This window comes from Rhea americana, unplaced genomic scaffold (assembly GCF_003343005.1).
Source record: "Rhea americana isolate MKP2758 unplaced genomic scaffold, rheAme1 scaffold_137, whole genome shotgun sequence".
In the NCBI taxonomy this organism is placed as follows: domain Eukaryota; kingdom Metazoa; phylum Chordata; class Aves; order Rheiformes; family Rheidae; genus Rhea; species Rhea americana.
In genome coordinates, this window is record NW_028185450.1 from 894,648 (window position 1) to 915,160 (window position 20,513).

Here is a 20,513-nt window from a genome sequence, read left to right on the forward strand (position 1 = left end):
ACAAATTCAGTATTTCAGAAAGGAAAAGACAGGTTTTTTTAAATACCATTTTTTWAAAAAAGTGCACAAAAATACAAATTGAAATTATCTTGTATCAAGTTGGCAGCTAAATCCCTGCTTAGGAAATGAGATAGTATTTTACTGTCAGCTCGATTGTGAAGAGAGATACTCAATTACCTAAAATTAAGTCAGATAGTAAAGTGAAACACATCCCCAGAGAGCTGCTCCACTGTGTTAACATTTGCACCACAATCTTGCAATAGGAGTAAAACCTAGTTTTCTTAACTGTGAGATTACTCGTTCCTAAATGTATCCACTTATATTAGATATACACACTTGACTTATTGATTATATAGGTGCTTAAGCAAAGTTACCAATTACTTCCAACATCCTGATGTCTGGGACAATTGCGTCAGCTGAGCGTTCTTGAAAAACAGGCCTATTCTTGATACGTTACCTAAACCTGGACTGATATCAATCATTTATGGGACCTGAAGTTTCAGCCTCGTTAATGATAAGGCATAGGYGTAGCTTCACGATCCTTCTCCTGAGGTCATCCAAGTTGCTAACAGATGTAGAATTATATAACTGTGTTTACCATTTTCAYGTTCGTATTTTTTTAATCTGTCCTTATATGGCATTTATTATTTATGAAACAGCTGATTAAATCTTGGCATCGTTTCTATATACAAAGAATGACCACAATAGCTGCATGCAAATGAAAGCAAGCTTCATAACTCTTCTAATATATGGCACAGACAGCGTGGCTGATATTTTACAAGTACCATCTTAGTTCTTTATGCCATATATGCAACATTTGCATGAGGCTAGGATTTGTGCTACATTTGGTTTGATTCTTTTCTTAAAACGGGATTAACTGACTTTTTGATCTCTCCTCCTCTTCCCTCTTCTTTTTATCAACCTCATAGGACAAATATTTACATGTCATGTCTTAACGCCTTGTTTTCAGTAAATAGATTTTCAGTAAAATCTTTTCTTAACTTTCAGACCTGAAGCAAGTCTCCCTTTGCTTGCATTCATAGCGACACACAAGTTACATGCTCTACCAAAAATATCATTGACGGAAYAGACCTGAAAAAGCTTTAGCACAAAGAGATATTAATGTCTCATTCACAAGAGCATGACTACTAGAAGAAAACCCACATAAAATAAATGTTTCTGTTAAAAAAAAAAAAAATCAAAAAGACATTCAATAGGTTGTGTGCTAATGAAGTGAGGCTGATTGGTTTCKGTGTGATTGCTCCTAGCAACATTCTGAGAGAAGCCTTTGAACAAACAAACAAACGTACCTTTCTTGCAGAATAAGTTTGTTTTCCTTCTTCCAGAACTCTTTGAAGTCAGAGCTGAATTCATGCCAAATACTGAAGAAAGAATGTGGGGACACCTCTTTCTCTCCCATTTTTGGTTTCATACAGAAATAGGCTGCAGTTTCCAAAAAGCTGTCAAAGAAAACAAAAGTGGCATACATTTCAGTACCCACAGAATTTTTCTTCTTCTTACTTTACACCGACATGGCATATAGTTACTCCTGATAGCAGCTCTAAAATATAAGAATATAAAAACGTAGCAGCTTGAGCTCTTTGGATACAGATAGATACACAATATAAGATGATGCTTCTGTAAAGGTTGGGGTCTGGCATTTATCATTTGTTCGCTTTTTGACCAAACTATTTTCCATTTCAAAAGCTAAAATGAGCACACTCCGTAAACCCAGACACACTTGCGCATATACTGACTTTCTGTTGTGTTTAAAGAAATTTTCAAAATACACAGTCAAAGCCTATAAAGATTGTAAACAAAGTTCTTTAAATTCTGTTAAGTCCATGCACACAAGGGGATAAACAGCTTATGTGGAAGCATACACAGAAAAGTTGTTAAAACTCAAGCCCGCTATACACTAAACAAAAAATGATGCCATGGAAAACTGGGCCAGGAACAACTGTGCTAGAAAACAGCTATTCATTGTGATTCTACCATAGCTGACATTCATTTCTGAATGGAGGAATGGAGTTTTTCACTGAAAGGCCTAGAGCATATCTGCAACACAGAGTGAGACTGTGTTTGCAACTAAACTTAGCAGATTTCCAAATGTGAATTGTTTTTATTTTATTTCAAATTTAACAATATGCAGAAACATTACACTGAATTATGTAGGAAGCTATGGAAAAATTCTCTCAAAAACTAATTGCTTGGTTAACTGTTCCATTTTATTTTTTGACTTCACGTTTGTAAACACCAGTGCTTCAAATCTGAAGCTTAAAGTGCAATAACTGGTTACGTCATGAGATATTCTATGAAGAGTTGTTTTCTGAAATGTAGTTCCAGATGCTTAGCTCATTGTTCTAGATGCTTACCACTTAGTGATCTATATGAAACACATCACTTTCTATGAAACACACATCACTGTTTAGAATACTTTAATAATGAGAATAAATTTAATTCCAGTGCAGTGGATAGAAATACCTTTTAATCCACAAAAGACTTATCTTTATCCATGGACTACTATAACTACAGAGAGTGTGCTTTGACAGTTGTCATAATTTAAAGTATTTAATGGGCACAACAACATACACAGATTCAGTCATTCAGAAGGGTCAGACTCACAAAATCTCTGCAGAATTGTTTTCCTTATCCCTCAAAATCCAATACTCCAATCATTTTACCCAACATGGACAATACATATATACATAAATTGTCTTATTTCTTAATAGGAATTTCTGCAGCTTAAAAACGTAACATATGAGTACAGATCAAATTTTAGGCATTCGTTTTTCTCCTAATTTATAATTCACTATTTCCATATGCTGAATAAAATGAAGCTGTTGTGAAGAACAAAGATAGACAACATAAACATAGATGACAAAGAAACAATCTCACTTTTAAACCTATTGCATTGATACCTGAAAGCCATCTCTCCTCAGCATACTGTTTCCTCAGCTCTCATAGCCTATCACTTCTTGATCAAAACAGATTAAAGAAAAAGGAATGTATCACTTTAGCAATGGCAGTCTGTTCTGTGAGTCAGTACTTGCTTAATCATAGAATGCCCTTCATTTTTCTTTTAAGAAAAAAAATTTATATATGAGTGATACCAACGATTAAACTAAAAAATTCCATTTTTCTTAGCCACTATGTTTTTATACTGGAGAAAACACATTACACCTAAAGAGTATATCCCTGACATCTCAACTTTATTTTGAACTTCTTGCTTACTACACCAAGACTATGTCCACCAGACATAGGTGGAAGGTACTTTTGGTTTGGCTTTTTTTTTTTTTTTTTTTTTTTTTTTTCCTCTAGACTTCTAGTCCTGGAGCTGGCTAGTGGAGAAGACATACAGACAGCTGCTTTGATCTTGCAGAATGAACTGCCAATATTTTTGAAGGGACATAAGCAATACAGGATAGCAGAGAAACCTGGAGGCATCAGCTAGGTCAAAGGCTTATTATTATTATTATTAAGATAAAATTTTTTAAAGAAAGCTCAATAAAAGTAGGCCATTAGCGATTTACAGAACATAGAAAGATCAGAAATTCAGATAAAGAATCCTCTCCAAATCACTCTGCAGATAACAATAAAACGAAAAGAATCTGAAAATGAATGGCCATTCTGAGTAATGCTTTCAAATTTGAGGTAATGAACTAGAATTCCCTCACAGGAAAACATCCCARAAAACAGGAAGCCAAGACAAAGTGAAATTCATATTGTGCATAAGTACACTCCAAAAACTGATAAGCAGCACTAACATTTCCTAGAGGCACAACAGCTTTCATTATCTTTCAATTATTCCTACTGTCTTTTGGGAGCAAAAGAGATGGTCAATATTTTACCTCTGGTGTTCGAAAATCTTGCTAAGAACCCCTTGTACAGTCAGTACAACTTTACACATGCCTACAGCTGCGGCTAATAGCTATAATTTACTTTTTTCTAAGGATCGAAGAGAAATGCTCAGCCAGGTTGTTTACCTCCCTGGCACTTTGTCATTGCTAATATGTCCCACCTTTCTAATGCCTGTTAAGAAAGCACAGGATACCAGTTGCAACACACTAAGGCTTCGGGGCACAACTCTCCAAGAACCAAGTACTTTTCCTATGCATGCAGATGAAACAAAGTCAAGGTAGTTATTATAATTTCTACAGTCAGAGAGATCCCCATTTTTAGCAGTTAACAAACTCTCAGAGCACATTTAGAAGACATATGGAAACCTGCCTGCTATTTATTTGATGCTGTCATTTTTGTACTACAAGACAAAGTGGCATGATTCACACAAAAGACAAAGCAAATAAAGTAACTCCAAATACACCAAAAAATAAAACAAGCGCAGGAATAAATCCTTTGTATTACCATGCTCTCTAAATATCTGATTTGGAAGTGTTTACGTGTGTCAAACCAGACACATCTCAAAGCTGACTCCAGTAGGGGACACACATTTCAAATACAAAGAGGAATTTGGATGACATTACAATAACCCTAAGAATAGATATCATGCTTTCAAATTTCTGCCAGGCAGCAAATACCTTCTCTGGTGCATTTCAGTGGGGCTGCCCATTCAGATGTTTTTGTTTATCCTTCTAAACAGATTCTAAAGTGATACATCTGCAAATACCATCTATATTGTTTCTGACTAAAAATGCAGGAACATATATATTTTGAATAAAATAAGCGGCTGCAGTAGAGAATGCTTACATTCCTGTACACAGATTAATTTCTGCAACACACAACTTTGGGAAACTCAGATGAGCTCTCTGTCTCATTTCACTTATCTACAAAATGAAATATTTATTACTCAAATATGTATTGCAAAGCTTGTTTAGTGTTCATTAAGTATTGGGAGAGTCTCAAGTAAAAAGGTTCTTATGTTTCCACACTCATAGGGAATGTCTTAAAAGAAAAGAATGTGCATTAGAGGAGAGGTAGCAGTCATGGAAGAGGGAAGGAAGGGCATGTGAGTTATTTCCAGGGATTAAGAGAGGTAAAGGAGGTCAGTAGCTTTGCTCAGAACAGCATGACTTTTCAAGCCTGATTAAAAATGAGGCAGTGATGTTCACACCACTGTCTTATCCTGACATGGCAAAAGCCAGAATTTTTTAAACAGATTTCAAAGTGGTTTTCATATGCTGCATGCTGTCCTCAAAGGACAATTAAATAACATTAAGCGTCCTGAAGCAGTGGAAGAAGTTTTCATCTTTGACAAGTTAGTTAGGAAATATTATGAGAGATGGTTAGTTCCTTTTTTCCCTTTCTCATCTTCTCATTTCCTTGTTTCAATTGTTCTTGCAATCCAGAAAAATCACCGCAGGCCAAGATGACCGAAATTACTGCTTACTCAAATATGGAAATTTGATGAATGAATCACCGGACTTTTCTGTGTGCTCCCTTGTTTACAACCATGTAAATGATTTTTCTGTTTGGAGGGTAGGAAAGAATGGATGCACCAACAACCAAATCAAATTTAATCATATGATAAAAAAAAWTGTCATTCACTTTGCAAATGGCTCATTAACAAACAGTTCTAGCTAATAGGTCTGATCCATTAGGAATATTTTAAGAGCAGCTATGGATTACTCTATTTTTTTCCATTTCATTCTGAAGCCAGTTAGAAATTCAGAGTTGCAGACAATGATTCAGACTCAAGTCTGCTGCGTGATCCATTGGCTAAATGCTTTTTCCATTCACCTGGCCAGTTTATAAATACCCGCAAGATATGTTTGTGCACATGCATGCAAGTATGTGAATGTATGCACTTGTTCAAGCAAAAGGAGAGGGAGGGGAGACAGAACAGTTGGCAACTAACACAAATACTTCTTTTGCTCAAAAAAGCAATAAGGAGGCAAGTCAACAATACTAAATAATGGACAGCAGTAAGTTTCACCTCAGCATCAGCTGATCAGGCTTCAGTGGCCAAACAAATAGCAAAGTAACTGAAGGTCCAGACATGTCTTGAATTTCACTAGTAATGACACTATTCCTGGCTGACCTTTCTGAGAAATGGTGAACACACACAAACACAGAGAGGCGCATGCATGCATGCACGCACACATACACACACACCCCCATCAGGTTTCCAAACACAGTATACAAAAATACCTGCAAGCATATAGGTTTGTTTCAATGTGGTTTAAAAGCAGGAAAATTTTTTCTACAGTACGGCAGTAGAGAGTATTGTTTAGTATACTAAGTATTTTGATCRAAGTTAAAATTTGGATATTCATTACAACTTGGGTTTTGTTTTCTGTTGTAAATCAGAGGCAGTTTTGATTCAGGCAGGAGTTGCTAAGGTACATCCTAACGTGATGAAAGCCATTCAGCATTAAGCATAGCTTATCGAAAGAAATAAGAAAGGGAATAGGGAAAAAAGGACCATGTTTGCCTTTTACTACTTTAAATCTAACACAGATTGTATTGAAAAGTCAAACTGAGTTTGGCAGAAAGTACAAAATGTTCCCCTTGAATTTAAGGCTATACAAGAAACAGGAGTACAGTATATAGGTAACAGTAGCTGCGTCCTGGAAAAGCTGTGAGTTATCATATTCATCCTGATTTTGTTTTATAAATAGGAAAAAGGGTTCTTTAATGCATTTTGCGTTTTAAACAGCTGAAAGCATTAACAAAAGTTAGTCTTGCAGGATTCAAAAGTTAGACTTGCAGGATTCAAAACAGTTCAAAGTAACACAAAATTATCTGATAAAATGAAACTGAGAACCAGCACCCTGGTTATTGAGACAGCACAAAGCTGTGAGGAAACCTAACATGCACAGTACCCTAAGAAGCCCCTCATCATCTATTGACTTATTTTTTTGAGGGTTGCCCTGCATCACAACTCCCCATGACTTTATTTCACCTTCTCCCCCCACCTTTTTCTAAGATCATCATTGCTTCTCCTCATTGCTTTGTCCTGCATAAGTGAGAAAATACGAAAATAAACATAGATTCATTCGAAATATCCAGTACTTAAGTGTTGGTGAGGAACTTACGGACTTTTTCCTCCCTTTTTTTAAAGAAAGAAAAGAGGTATCCTTTTTATATTAAAAAGCAAGTTGAGATAACATGCAGGCTTAAGTCAGCTGCCAGAATCATCAGTCCATTCTCTCTTTTGCCAATTTATATTGTGTAACTATGGATTTTTGTAATATTGTTCCTTAGGAAAAGAAGGTCTCAAGAGATTTTTTCCTTTCCTCAAAATAAATAAATAAATAAATAAAAGCCAAACATTTGCAATGTTTTGAATCTAAGTCATCCCCCTCATCTCTAATCCCTTGACTCCTATAAATTTATATTAAACAGAAAAGTGTTATTGCTCCAACTAGATTAAAATTAACAACATCAACAAAAATGCCCTCTACTTTTAAAGTACTATTTTTCACAGCAAAACTCAACACAAAGCATATAATGAGAAGAACAGAAAATTACATTTTAATAGGTCAGTTTCCTTGCAGGTAAGCAGTTTGGTATTTTTTTTCCCTGATATAGCTATGAATGCTTTACAACCGTATGTTTATCCACAACGATCAATATTATCAGTTATTTAAAATGATCAATAACACAAATGCACAACTTGCGTATTTTATATTTTATGCTACACAGTGAATGTAGCAGATTCAGTAACTGGAGCAGAACCTACACTAAGTGACACAGATTATTAAATTCAACATGCATTAAGAATATAGTTTCCTACTTAGAACAAATAGTTTAGGAAAACTAGAATTTTAAGACTGATCACCTCGGAGTGAGCAATGAATAAAACATTTCAACCAGAGCTCAAATTGCCATTCTAGGCCCTGATATACACATCATTCAATGGGTGGGCATTTCYTTCACCCTATTTTTCAGAAACAAAGTAGCTCTACAAAACTATGGCCACAACTGACTTAAATGACAATTTTGTTGGAAGGCAAATTTGGGCACAAGGATTTTTACAATCCTTTTATTTGGGAAACTAATTTTACTTGGTCAAGATTAAGTTATATTAGTTGGGCATGATGAAGAAATTTGCCAAGTCTCTTCCTGTAGCTTACTTTTCCTGACAACAGTAGGTTATTAGGGATCACAATTGACACTTCATTCTTAAATGCATTATTCATGACTTTCCTTCTCTGATTTTATTTATTTATTTATTTATTTATTTTTCTTCCTATTTTCATCCTCATTCTCCTCTAAAACACGAGGCTATGACATGGGCTCTCTTTTGCTCTGATAAAAGAATTCCTTGGTGATCTAATGTTGCCACTTTTTATTCTAGGTGGCTTGGATAAGGTGATGAATTATGTCAGAAGCAAGATGCAACTGTCCTGGCAGACAGAAGTTTTCTGATGACAAAAATATGGGTGTTTAAGAAGTTGTTGTAAATTACCGCACAGACTGAGTCAGCCTCCAACCATTTAAAAATCAAAGATGAGGAAAGGTTGGTTAGGCATCTTTACACCTTCATTGTATCTTCTACATAGCACTGACTAGCTGTAACTCATCCAGGAACTGGCCCACTATATCTAAGTAAATCCCAATAAACACAAATTACATGATGCACATTGAAAAGACATGTTTCCATTCAAGAATATTAGATTCAAAAAAGAATAAGTTTACATCATACATTAAAAACAGAGTTAAACTTGGCTACTTTTTGTCCTTGACAATCATATTCTATCAGGCCACTCAGAGAAAAAAACAAACATTCTAGTATGATTCTTCTAATGCATCTGAATGCCATATGCTTTCTCCTGTAATGTTAAAAGGACGTTTTTTAACAAGTTTCACACTTTTTCAAAAACACGGCTTAAGATATTTTTCTTGAGGCTTCCACTTTCCTAGAGGCCTTASTGTAAGTTGCAGTCCACTGTAATACGCATAATTTGCACAAATCAGTAACTTTCTTTCACAGAGTTTAATGTTTTTAATTTTATGTCATCATGCATACCCTGTCCATGCGTGCCCCCTGAGCTTCTAGGTAGGTACCAAGATAGCTCTATGTTTAATTGGGCACCTGCAGCATGAACGTATGTAAAGTAAACTCATGTAGTTGTGTGCACTGGAAAGTAAGGCCCAGCAGTGCATCCAAAAGAAAACTACTCTGTCTTTTTTAAAAAGACCAACATACGATCTTCAAACATATCAAAAAAGCTGTGGCTGGCTGAACTTGAATAAGTAATAAGGTGCAAGCAGACAGAGAAYACAGAAGTAAAATGAATTTCCAATCAGTGATCTGACAATTCGTTAGCCTTACTGTGGTAAGAAACCAACTAGTCTTCAGATGTTTCTATTAACACACCTCATCTTGATTACCTAGTGCAGTGGAGGCTTTCTGAGCAACTGTTATTACTTTAAAAGGTTATAATTATATGTGGAGGTAACACAACCATTTTGCACTATATATTAATAATTTAATATAATACAACTTTTAACAAAATAAACTTACTGATGCCAACTGCAGTCTTGTAAGTGTTGCCTGCTCCATGGTATGGTTTACTTTTATAGCCGTGAACTTTATGTAGGGTCAAGATCAGAATTATCTAACAGAATAGGAGCCAATTTGCTTTAAATCTAGAGTAGATTATTGAGATAGAAACCACGTATGTATTATAACAGATTTGATATACATATAATAGTCACGCTCAGAATATATAGTCCAGTATAGATTAAATTTTGTACACATGCATTTACCAGAACACATAATAAAAATAACTGAAATTAATCTACAGGTCTGACTGAGAGTATTGTCAGATGCTTCTTCTAAAACAGTCATAACTTTGTAAAAAAAATTCTGCCAAACTAGAGTTCCCATATGCTGTCCCAACCTGAAAGAGATTGGGGGATAGAGGGAGGAGAGAGAGAGAGAGAGAAAAAAAAAAAAAAAAAAAAAAAGAAGAGTTATTTTTGATCAATGTATAGGGTTAGAAAATCATTTATAATACAATCTATTCCTATCATAAATTTTGCATACTAGCTATAGCCCACTTAAAATTGGGCTATAACTAGTAGCATCAGTCTGGGCTGACCTACTATCCTGGCTTGCACTTACAAAGTGTAAATTTGATAAAAAAATTTTTCTGGTGTAGCTAAAGTTATAACTGCTACAGTTGGTATTTTGGTGCTCAGACCAGTAGTTTTCAATCTCTATTGTTTGAAAAATAATAACATAGAGCTGTTCTAAAATACTTTGGCATTTTAGAACCTTCTAATATTTTAAACGTTTTCTGAGGGTGGTTCAACTTAAGCTTTTTGGATTGCTGATTTTTGGATCTAATTGAAGCTCTGAAGAGTCTTCATGCTTTATTCAATGTATAAGAGCGCTCTCCTTAAGATACACAAATACAGGCTCCCCTAATATCGTAACAGCATTGCACAAATACAAATAGAAGGAATCCAGTTTTTGGAGAAGATGGAAATGTCCAAAAGAATTTCATATTCTTAGAGTGAATTACAACAAATCCCCAAGAAAATAAAGTCAAAGACTTAAAAATCTGGATGGATGAAGTGTCAGATTGAATAGCCTTAATATACATTTATCAACTTCCAGACATCTCTCTCTGAACTCCCAACCTATCTCAACACATTCTCTTCACAACAGTGAGAGTATCTTCACCTAGATCAGGAGAAAAATAAGTAATGCTTTCTATACGAAGAAAGCCTGAAAAAAGGTGGTAGCCATCGGAGTTGATGGATAGACTAAATAACCATATRGGATCACACTGAATATATGAATCACTGATATTCACGTATCCAAATAAAGCTAGATAAACCATACTCCTTTGGCCTGAGAATGCACACTCTGGTTTGGAATAGCTGTTTCCATCCCTTCCAAGGATTACACTAGAGTTCTGTGATGTTTCTGGTCAATGGTGACCATCACACTAACTACCTTCTTTGGGATAGAGAAGGAACTTTTACTTCATCATCAGACTGATCAAGGTGGAACTATCTTCCAGACAGCAGCTGAGAAAGGAAGTGGGTGCAAGTTATCCTAAGACAAGTGACCATTTAAGACAGTGCAGAAGAGATCTGGCTCACTTAAGCGGTTTCTGAATCTAAGGAAAATGTCTCTTAAAAGGAAAAAAAAAAATAAAAACAACAACAACAACAAAAAAAAAACAAGACTAGGGAACAAGGCTACGAGGAACACTAAAGAGACTATGCTTTTTTCCAAGTCACCTGACCTCCATATACGAGAAGCACAAAGGGGTTCCAGCAACAGGCTGAGACAAGCTCTATACCGAGGAGGGGCTGATGGCAGTCTTCCATCAGCTGGAAATTATTAAGGAAAGAATGACCAATGTTGTACAAGTTATTACTGGATAGTTCCCAGATGAGTTAATACAGTTGTGACCTAATTAAACCACATGCCTTAAATTTTGCTCTTCTATTTGCATATACACAACAATAGCAATATAATATAATAATCCTTAAAGTGAATCTTAAAAACATCAAGGGAGAAGACAACAACTGTCATGGCAAATCAACAGAAGAATAAAAACAGAAGTGACAGCATTTGCAATAACTATTTGACTTAAATGCAGAAGATACYAAATTGTGAAGGTCTTAAGAAACAATCTAACTAAACAACACAGCTAGACAATATGATGAAAGGAAAAAACCTGCTGAAATAATCACAGACTGATGCATAACAGAGGTGCTGGAGCTAATCTTTTTCACACACAAACACACACACACTCGCATCTTACTTCAGCTGTAACATTTCAAAAAGARTATCTTGGAATTTTTGAAGACTATTCAGAGAAACTACCTGTTAGACATACACTGGTGGTCAAAACAATTAGCATGCCAAAGTTAAAGACTTTCATTTCTCTATTTTTGTCACTACTTCATTAGCTATGTGGTTCTTAACCTTTTTTTTAAATTGTGAGTTTAATGCTATAGCACTACCTTTTGGTACAGCTGGATCCCAGTTATTTTATGTATTGTTACCAGTTTTACTTAGCTATGTAACTATATTTGCACCTTAAACTAATTTCTTCATTTTTTACTGTAAAAATCTACACATAGATTCCGTACATAAGCCATAAAGTGCATGGAGAAGGAACAGTTTACACTGCTTAATATTAGCTCTTTGAATTTGAATTAGCTCTATCCTAATCTATCAGAAGTTGTATCATCAATTGTTCATATTAACATTCAATAGCATTACCAGGCAACTAATTTGAAACCAATAAAATAAAATGATTTTTTAAGCATGACGTCTGATATTATTAGAAAAAAAGATGATGCTCTTGTTAGAATAAACAAAATCAATCATGCCTATGGATAAGAATTCATTCACTCATTTGGCAAACAGTTTCAGAAAAGGGCAAAGACAACTCTCAGGGAAAAATCAATTACAGTGTTCCAGAAGCAACTTTCTGACATAGCTAAACTGCTGGCTAATTTTCCATTACTGCATGTTTATGGGCTCTGATATTTTGTTAGAGACAGGATCTAAACAAGAATGATCCAATCTGTTTAACAGTCTGTAAGCTTCTTCTATACACATTTCCTTTGCTCCCTGAATATTTACTTTTATGCAACTAATGTATACCTACAGTTTGAAATGTATTACTGTGAGCAATTCAAGTCTGCATACTAGCAGCCACACAGCGAGAAAAGAGAACTAACAGGAAAGGAACTAACAAAGGATAATAGCAGAAGAGTAGTGAGAGATGGAGTTCAACAGCACCTCCTTGCCTTTCAGTTAAAAAATATTCTTTCTACTAAATATCTCTCCACTCTGAGCTTTTCACCACTTTATTCCAATCATTAACTCAATTTTCACTTTAAACTTTACAGTTCACTTTTCAAAAAAAATCCAAACCATTGCGTGGAGAGAAGCAGGGCGGGAGGAACATTAACTGTTTTAAAGGATTATCAGACTTAGGTGCTACATTTCTAGGTGTTGCTTTTCAGCAGTGCCATTGTACCATATGGGCTGCTATTTCTCTAAGTGTCATCAGCTTGTCAGCTTTTGAGCAGGTGTAAGGCTTTGTTCTTCTCCGTGTCTGAATGCTCAGCAAAGGCAGTGGAAGTCTGCAGAGTGTTGTGTCAGACGCACTTTTTTTTTTTTTTTTTTTTTTTTCCTGCATGCGTGTGGGGGATTTTAAGGCAAACATTCCTGTTCAAAATTAATGTCATTTGTTGCTACAGCAAAGAAAGCGACAAAACATTGCTAAATGGATTATTAAAAGTTTTGAAAACAGAAGAGGTGCCTGAGAGATAGCACTCAGGAAGCACTTAAAAGCCTAAAAATCACTGGAATGTATAAGTAATGTGAGCAAATTATAAGATAAACCAAATAAAAAACATCCTGACATGGAAAGGTGTTCCACACCCAGCCATACACATCTCAAACTTACGTTATAAGGCAGAAAGTCCTTTGTTTGACTTTTTATACTATCAGAATGCATTAAGATTTATGAGAAAATAGATTAAATTCTCAGATTCATTAAAATCAGTGACAGCCAAAGTCATGATAGCTGGCAGCATTTCTGTTTCCCCAACCTTATTATGAATCACAGACAAAACAGGTGACTAGTTTCAACCCAAAGTAAGCCACCATTAAAAGGATTGTTGTGTCCCAGTACTACCCTATGTGAAGCAGTAACATAGGTCACTATCTACAGTAACAGAAATAAAAGAATTGGCAACGTTTAAGAGATTCTCAACATGCATTGCCTTTTATATAGGTGCTATATGAGTAAACAGAAACCAAGCAAATTTCAGAGCAATTAATTGCTCTGGACAAATGTCAGATTCTCTGAATGTGGTATGGTTCATTAATGACTTGGCTACATCCAAAGCTTATTAGACTAGTCCAGTAGCTACTGTACTGAACTTAAAATCTGATGTTTAATGTTTTGCCTAGGAGAGAGCTAGAAGAACAGAAAATGTTCTGAATGTTTCTCAGGTCTAAAATAAACATCCCCAATTCAATTTGTCAATGAATCCCAGGGAGTTAATCCAAGAACAGTCATATTATTGCAGGTAGAGGAAGAGAAAAATTTTCTTACTACCTATTCAAGTGGAAGAAGAATCAGTGTTCCAACTTGGATTTTGTTTTGTTCTAAAAAACAGGTAAGTCCTTAACCTGGAAATCTTCTAAGGAGATCAGAACTAAATACTGGGCAAGGTATTATAAGGAAGAAATAAAAAGTTATATGCTATTCCTTCACAGCTATTCAGCCGAATCAAGGTAGCAAGGCATACAGTAACGAGCTTCTGCTTCATCAAATGCTCTTTCTGGTAATTCTCTGATGCTGATAAGCTGTTGCTTCACCAACTGCAAGAGGAGGAGCATCAAGCTCGTTTCTGATCACAGGCCATCCAGATGACCTGGTGGCTGCTGCTTTTGTCTTCTATCCTAGCACAGTTAAAAAAAAAAAAAAAAAAAAAAAAAAAAAAAAAAAAAAAGGCATCAGCTTTGATATAACTTTTTGCTGTAGACATTGCAATTGAACTGCCTCTCTTTCTAAAATTGCATTAAGTGTGCCTGAAAACAATAATGCTCCTTATCTTATCCTCTGCGTAGAGAAAATGCCTTCTGGAAAGATTAGAGGTCTTTAAAACTAAATAACTRAAAAAAACTGAAAAGAGGAAACACTTGTTGCTTGGGGAAAAGGGTGCTGTGTCTTCCAGTTTTCAAAGTCAGTGAACTTCAGCTGTAAAGTTGTTTAACTGTTATTTATAGCTATGTGAATGCAGCGTTTGTATCTTGGGACAAAGGGCAAATAATCTAGTATGATATAAAATGAAACAAAACAAAAACAAAACACAGATCATAGAACTCCTAAGATAGAGAAGCACCTTTTTTCTTCTCCTTCTCTCCCTCTCCTCTTTCATTTCCTCCACAGTGGTTTCTACTTTAGCTTGTCAAGTATTTGACAGTTTCTCAAGTATTTAGCAATGAGGATCTAATTGGAAAATGCCAGGTTCTTTCTTACTGCACTTTATCAATATTGTTAAGGAATGATGTAATTGTTTAGGGTTTGGTGAAGACATTCCATGTCACTTCAGTGTTAATACCAGGCTGGAGCCTTCCTTGTCTGCCTGCGTAAGCTAGATAAACACAGACCTGCGTGCTTTCTTCTCATCTCAGGATACTTACTCAGMGAGATCTTGGAACATATGCCTATTGCGAGCTAAACATTTCACTTTTCATTTTATCCATGTGCCAGAAATCCATTCCTTGGATAAACACTTTACATACTGACACTCTTAAAGTCACTAAACACGATAAATAAAGAGAGAATACATCATTTCAAAACCGATTAAACATTTTCGCACTTGTGACAAATGAACAGCTATTCACTGTATGGAGTCTCTGGAGCAGACATTCCACTTTCTTTGTCTTTATTTTGTGTAGAAGATTAACTTTCCATTTCAGCTCATCTATTGCACAACTGAGCTTTTCTAAAATACACATTGCTGCATTTTCCCCAAATCATTATTCATTTTAGAAACATTTTTGTTGTTATTGCTGCAACAGCTTTTCTCTTGGAGTTTTACATTTTTATGGAGATATCAGCTTTAAATCTTTATCCAAGCTAAAAGGAAAGATTTGCAGTTCTTGCTGAAAGCTAAAGAAATGCTATCGTGGGGTAGCAGTGAACTCATACACGGGCTGAAGTTATCTACTTCAAAAAAAAAAATCCAAGCACATTAATCACATTAATTTTGCTCCATCTAATCCATCACTTTTCCTTGCACTACTTGCTTGTCTAGTCATCCTATGCATTGCTGTTCTACCTATGATTAGTGAAATGTAACTAATCTTTTATTTAGCTATTCAAGCTCTCATCTTCTCTTCCCTCTACAAAGAACAGATCCCAAGCTTTTTATTTCTTAGGTCCTTTGAAGATCTTACTGTAATAAACACATTTAATACTAAAGTTAGCTTCATGAAGCTATCTTCAACATTTTAACAAATACCACTGACTGCATCAAGAATTTCAGTGTGAGGAGATCAAGCACAAGCAAGAGAATAATAGTAGAAGTAATATAGTAAAATAGTAATATTACCGGATATTGGATATGGATAATAGTAAAAATAACTTTGCCCCAAAATATTACATTTTAGGTCCCTGCATAATTCCTCATATTTTCCATGAAAGCTTTCATATATGGTGCTATCCTTGCTAGACATTTACAGTAAAGAAAAATGAAGCAGAAATTCCTTCTTTGGCAAACTCCTGTGTAAAGGAGCTGCTGCACTCTGCAGAATGAGAGCAGAAAGTAATAGGACAAGTACAAAGAAGTAGGCCAAGCTTAATGAGGGTCCAGGGAGCAGTCTGCTTTCTTCCCCCATATCGTGAATCTTAGATAAACCACTAGGAAGTTTTTGCTATTGTGGTTCCATTGCTGTCAGTGAGGAAATTAGGATGGTGAATGAACCAGATGCCAGAAGACAATGGCAAGTCGGAAGCTTTCTGAACACATTGCGGCTTTCCCTTGCTCTTACGAATCTGCCTGCTTCGGACATATGGTCTAATCCATTTTCCACAGAAGAAACAAATTCCTTAGCAGAGCACTTTGACAGAGATAAACAAAAACATCTTACTAACAGTTTCCTCTCTCTAAATTTTATTGTGAGGGAGATCTTTAAGGATAAGAATTATGTATCGGCAGTTAAACAAGTTTAAGGAATTTCAGGAATGTCTGTCATATACTTGAGTAGGTATGATACTAAGCCAAAGCAATACCCCCTTTGTTCCACTTTAACATCACAATCCCACGTCACGGACGTGCTACTCGTAGGCACACCATGTCCTGGTGAATAGGATGGAAGCTTCCTCTAACAGAGGAACGTCTTCTTCCCCCTTTCCTTCCTTTGCAGGCACTGTCTTCTGTACATGGGGCAAGGAAATAAAAAGAAGCTGTGGTGCTTTAGCAGGGGAAAAATTGCTTGCGCTGTGACAGGAGAGCAGGTGGCTACCTTGGGCATCAGGGCCCTAGAATGACTAACATCACAGAAGAGAGCTAGAGTCTCTTCTGGCAGCACGCTTTCCTTGAATGCTATTGAGAGAGGTCCCAGCTGTATTCATTAGCATATCTTCAGTGGCACTTGTACTTGTTACAAAAAGAAGATGCTATTTTTAGTGAAAGGAAAACAAATGCAGACTGTCAGCTTCACCAAATCTGGACTATAAATGGTGTGTGTCATATTTTGGTCTTTTGCTGGGACAGATAAAAATCTGTCCCATTTAAACACTGCTTCTGGAGAACACTGCCAAAAATCAGAAGAAACCACAAGTTGTGCAACACAGCGAAGTTTCCAGTTTTGAAAATGCTCTCAGCTGATCACATCTGTAATGAGATTTAATGAAGTATTTTGGTTCCCYCCCCCACAAGAATTATTTAAAGATCYGTTAGCATTTTCACAAAGGCAGTCACATTTCACATATCATTACTATTTTAAAAGATTTCCATTCCCTATTTTACAGCAGACGTTTTATAAGCACAGGAAGTGGTACTTAGTGAATAATAGCTGCTGGGGAATGTCTGTCACATCACCATTCTGGTGATGAATGAACAGTTTTCTCCCAATCCAACTGTCATAATCTCAATYTATTTTTACATAAGGAAGATGCATTTCCAGAAAGAGCAGAGTCACACACAATGTTTCTCTAAAGGTATACTGCTTGCTTATATTCCTTCAATTTTTCTTTTCTAATGATCAAAATAAAGCTGACAATAAAGAGATATCATTTGGTTTTCTGAATGCAGTTCTTTCACCATCCAAAAATATGATACTGTCTGCTTCCAAAACAGCAACTTCTAAAACAACACAATTTTCAAAGGAAAGAAGGATTTTATTACATTTTTTTTCTTACCTTTTATGTGCTTCTGTCAGTGATTTCTCTTCATTTTCTTGGTCTATTTTAGCTGTAAAAATACAGGAAAAGAATTTGCTACAAGATGAAAGATACAGATGCTACTTTATGATAATGTTTACTGTAAATATGTCATCTTGTATCTATTAATATATTAAAAAGACCCTGAAGATTTACCCATTTATATCAATTCTGAGAAAATGACCTGAATTATATCCTCTTGAAAACATCTCAAAGTAGGTTTTAAGAAAAAGTAAAATTCCCCCAGTAATATAAGCGAGAGCAATGAACTGATGAAAATAAATCTGAAAACTTAATGAATATAGGAATTTGTCTATCAAGAGGAGGAAGAATATCTGAGTAAAATGTAGGAAGGTTCAGCCTCCTAACTGTTCTAGAAGTTGCTTGAAGGTTAAAAATAAAAGCTCTCCCCCCCAAAATAGCTTCGTTTAGGAATGGGCATTCCTAAACAAGAAAGAATTAGGATACGTTAATTACTTGAGTACTAGAACCACTGTGCACACAGACTGAAAACATGACTGTTTTTATATGATCAAAAGAAATTACCATCTCATGAAGAAAATTCAAAATACTGAACTGTCATTGCATTGATGAAAAATGATCTATTTTCCACATATTTTCTTGCATTTTATTTGTATCATTTTACTTAATTCAGATGGGAATTTTGATATACAAAATCTACAGGAATGCACACAGTAACTTAGGCATCATCAGTGTGCAAAGTGGTAGMACAAATTGGCTGTGCACGTGTGCTTAAATAAAACTTATACTTGTATATACACTGTATACATTCATATAACATACCTAAATACTCATTTATGGTCTGCACGTTTTAGTCAAAAGCTTTTTAGTTTGGAACTTGAGTCTCCTTTTTTGGTCTGTTAGTACTGCCCTGCTAACTTTCAAGGAAAAGTTTAAGATTTACTTCTAGGGAGTCAGTGGGCCTTGGGTGATGCAGAAGCTCTGAATTTTCCTGAAGACAAATGCCAGTTCCACAGAATTTATGTGAAAAAAAATGAAAAACAGCACAAACTTTTAAAAACTTTTCTTTATTTTACTTTTCTACATAGCTCTACAATAATAATTATTTTTCCACATTGCAGATGTACCACCTTTTGAAATAGGAAACCCTGCATTTAAATTTGGTACAAGTGAGAACAGAATTATTAGTTAACAAAAATAATCGCTATTTTTCTGTTATCATCTTTCAATCAAAAGCACTTTACCAACATACACTAGCACTAAAATAGGCAAGCAAAACCTGTAGCAAAGATTCACAAATGGAGTTTCCTTTTTTTTCTTTTCCTCCCAGTCAGAACAAGGATCAGAACTATGGGTCTGACCCTGCAAATGCTTGTTACTATTTGTATGTAGTCCTCCAAGTAGGGTGAGCAGGACCTGGATTACTCACAACAGCAAACATTGTATCCAGCAATGACTATTTAAGACTCAGACTCCACTATTGTTTTGCTTAAAACAAAAAAATCCCAGCAAACCACAGGAAAGTTGAGGGAGAGCTGGGTAAATGCTCAAGGAAACTCAAGAGCATGTGAAGTCTGCGTGATTATGGGTTTCATTACTGATCTGAAACTCAGCCCAGATTCTTCAAGAGGTCTGTGAGGGCTCACAATCCTTCTGAGTGAACCTGGGCCCAGTGTTGAGTGAATCTGGGCTGACTTATAGTTTTGCATGAAAGCCTTGCCTTATTTTAGATAAGAAACCAGGTGAAAACTGGCAGCTTTGACAGTTTCTTGTCTTCCCCTCCTTCCCCCCCAATACTTTGACTTCCAGGATCAATGTATGATTTGTCATAAAACTGCATGGTGCAAGAGAGAAGAAAGTGCACACAAAATCCCTAGATTCAAGGARCTCCAGTATCTTATTCTGGGCTAACACTTTCACTAAGTATCTTTGGATACAATTCCTAAAATAATTAATTCTATTACTGAAACATATAATTTAGACTTCTTTCAGTTAAATAATTTTTGGAAATGGAAGACAGCATGCTCTAGCTTAGGACAGTCTTTTAGTATACGTATTTGTAGGATATCACACTTTTCCTCATTTCCAAGACTGATGGGTCATAGCCGCAGCAGCATCTGAGCTGACCTTCCTCCCCCTCCCCTTCCTTTCCTCCCACATCACTCTACACATGCTTAGAAAGATTTGTTTACTAGACAACAGTGGGGAAAATATTCCATAATTTATTTCTAGAAAGAATGCARGCACAACAAATTGTACCTGGCTCTTAAAAACAAGCTTTAAAATGTCTCCATTCTGGAGCAACTTTGGTTTCAATTCTAATTTAAAAAKGAAAGTTACTATTGATGGTACAGAGAGGAAATAAAAAAAAAACACTTCAAATATCTGTACTTTTAATCATTTCATAGAGATGGGAATATTACACACAGAAAAGAATCTTGAGAATCCCTGAATGATGTAGATGCATGTAATAGCACTTTTTTTAAAGAAGTAAAAAATACATATATTTATGGCAGCTAGTATATTTGCATAGAGAGATTTCACCCTGCATAAAATCACCTCTTGGCATTAGCAGAGTTTTTCAGGAAAGAATTTACTCTAAAAGAGAATTCCCATTTAGCCTGTTCCAAATACATGATGACACTTCTAAACCCTTTGCACATTATCAAAAAGTTATTATTC

At 35.6% G+C, this 20,513-nt stretch overlaps 1 protein-coding gene across 1 annotated transcript in view; it reads right to left on the reverse strand.

The window, feature by feature from the left end:
- Positions 1 to 20,513, reverse strand: part of FMN2 (formin 2) — a 166,493-nt gene that overhangs the window by 16,582 nt on the left and 129,398 nt on the right. The window contains exons 17-18 of the mRNA XM_085298284.1: positions 17,829 to 17,880; positions 1,311 to 1,460 (exon numbers count right to left, since the gene is read on the reverse strand). Of these exons, the coding sequence (XP_085154410.1) occupies positions 1,311 to 1,460; positions 17,829 to 17,880 (202 nt within the window). The remainder of the gene's footprint in view (positions 1 to 1,310; positions 1,461 to 17,828; positions 17,881 to 20,513) is intronic.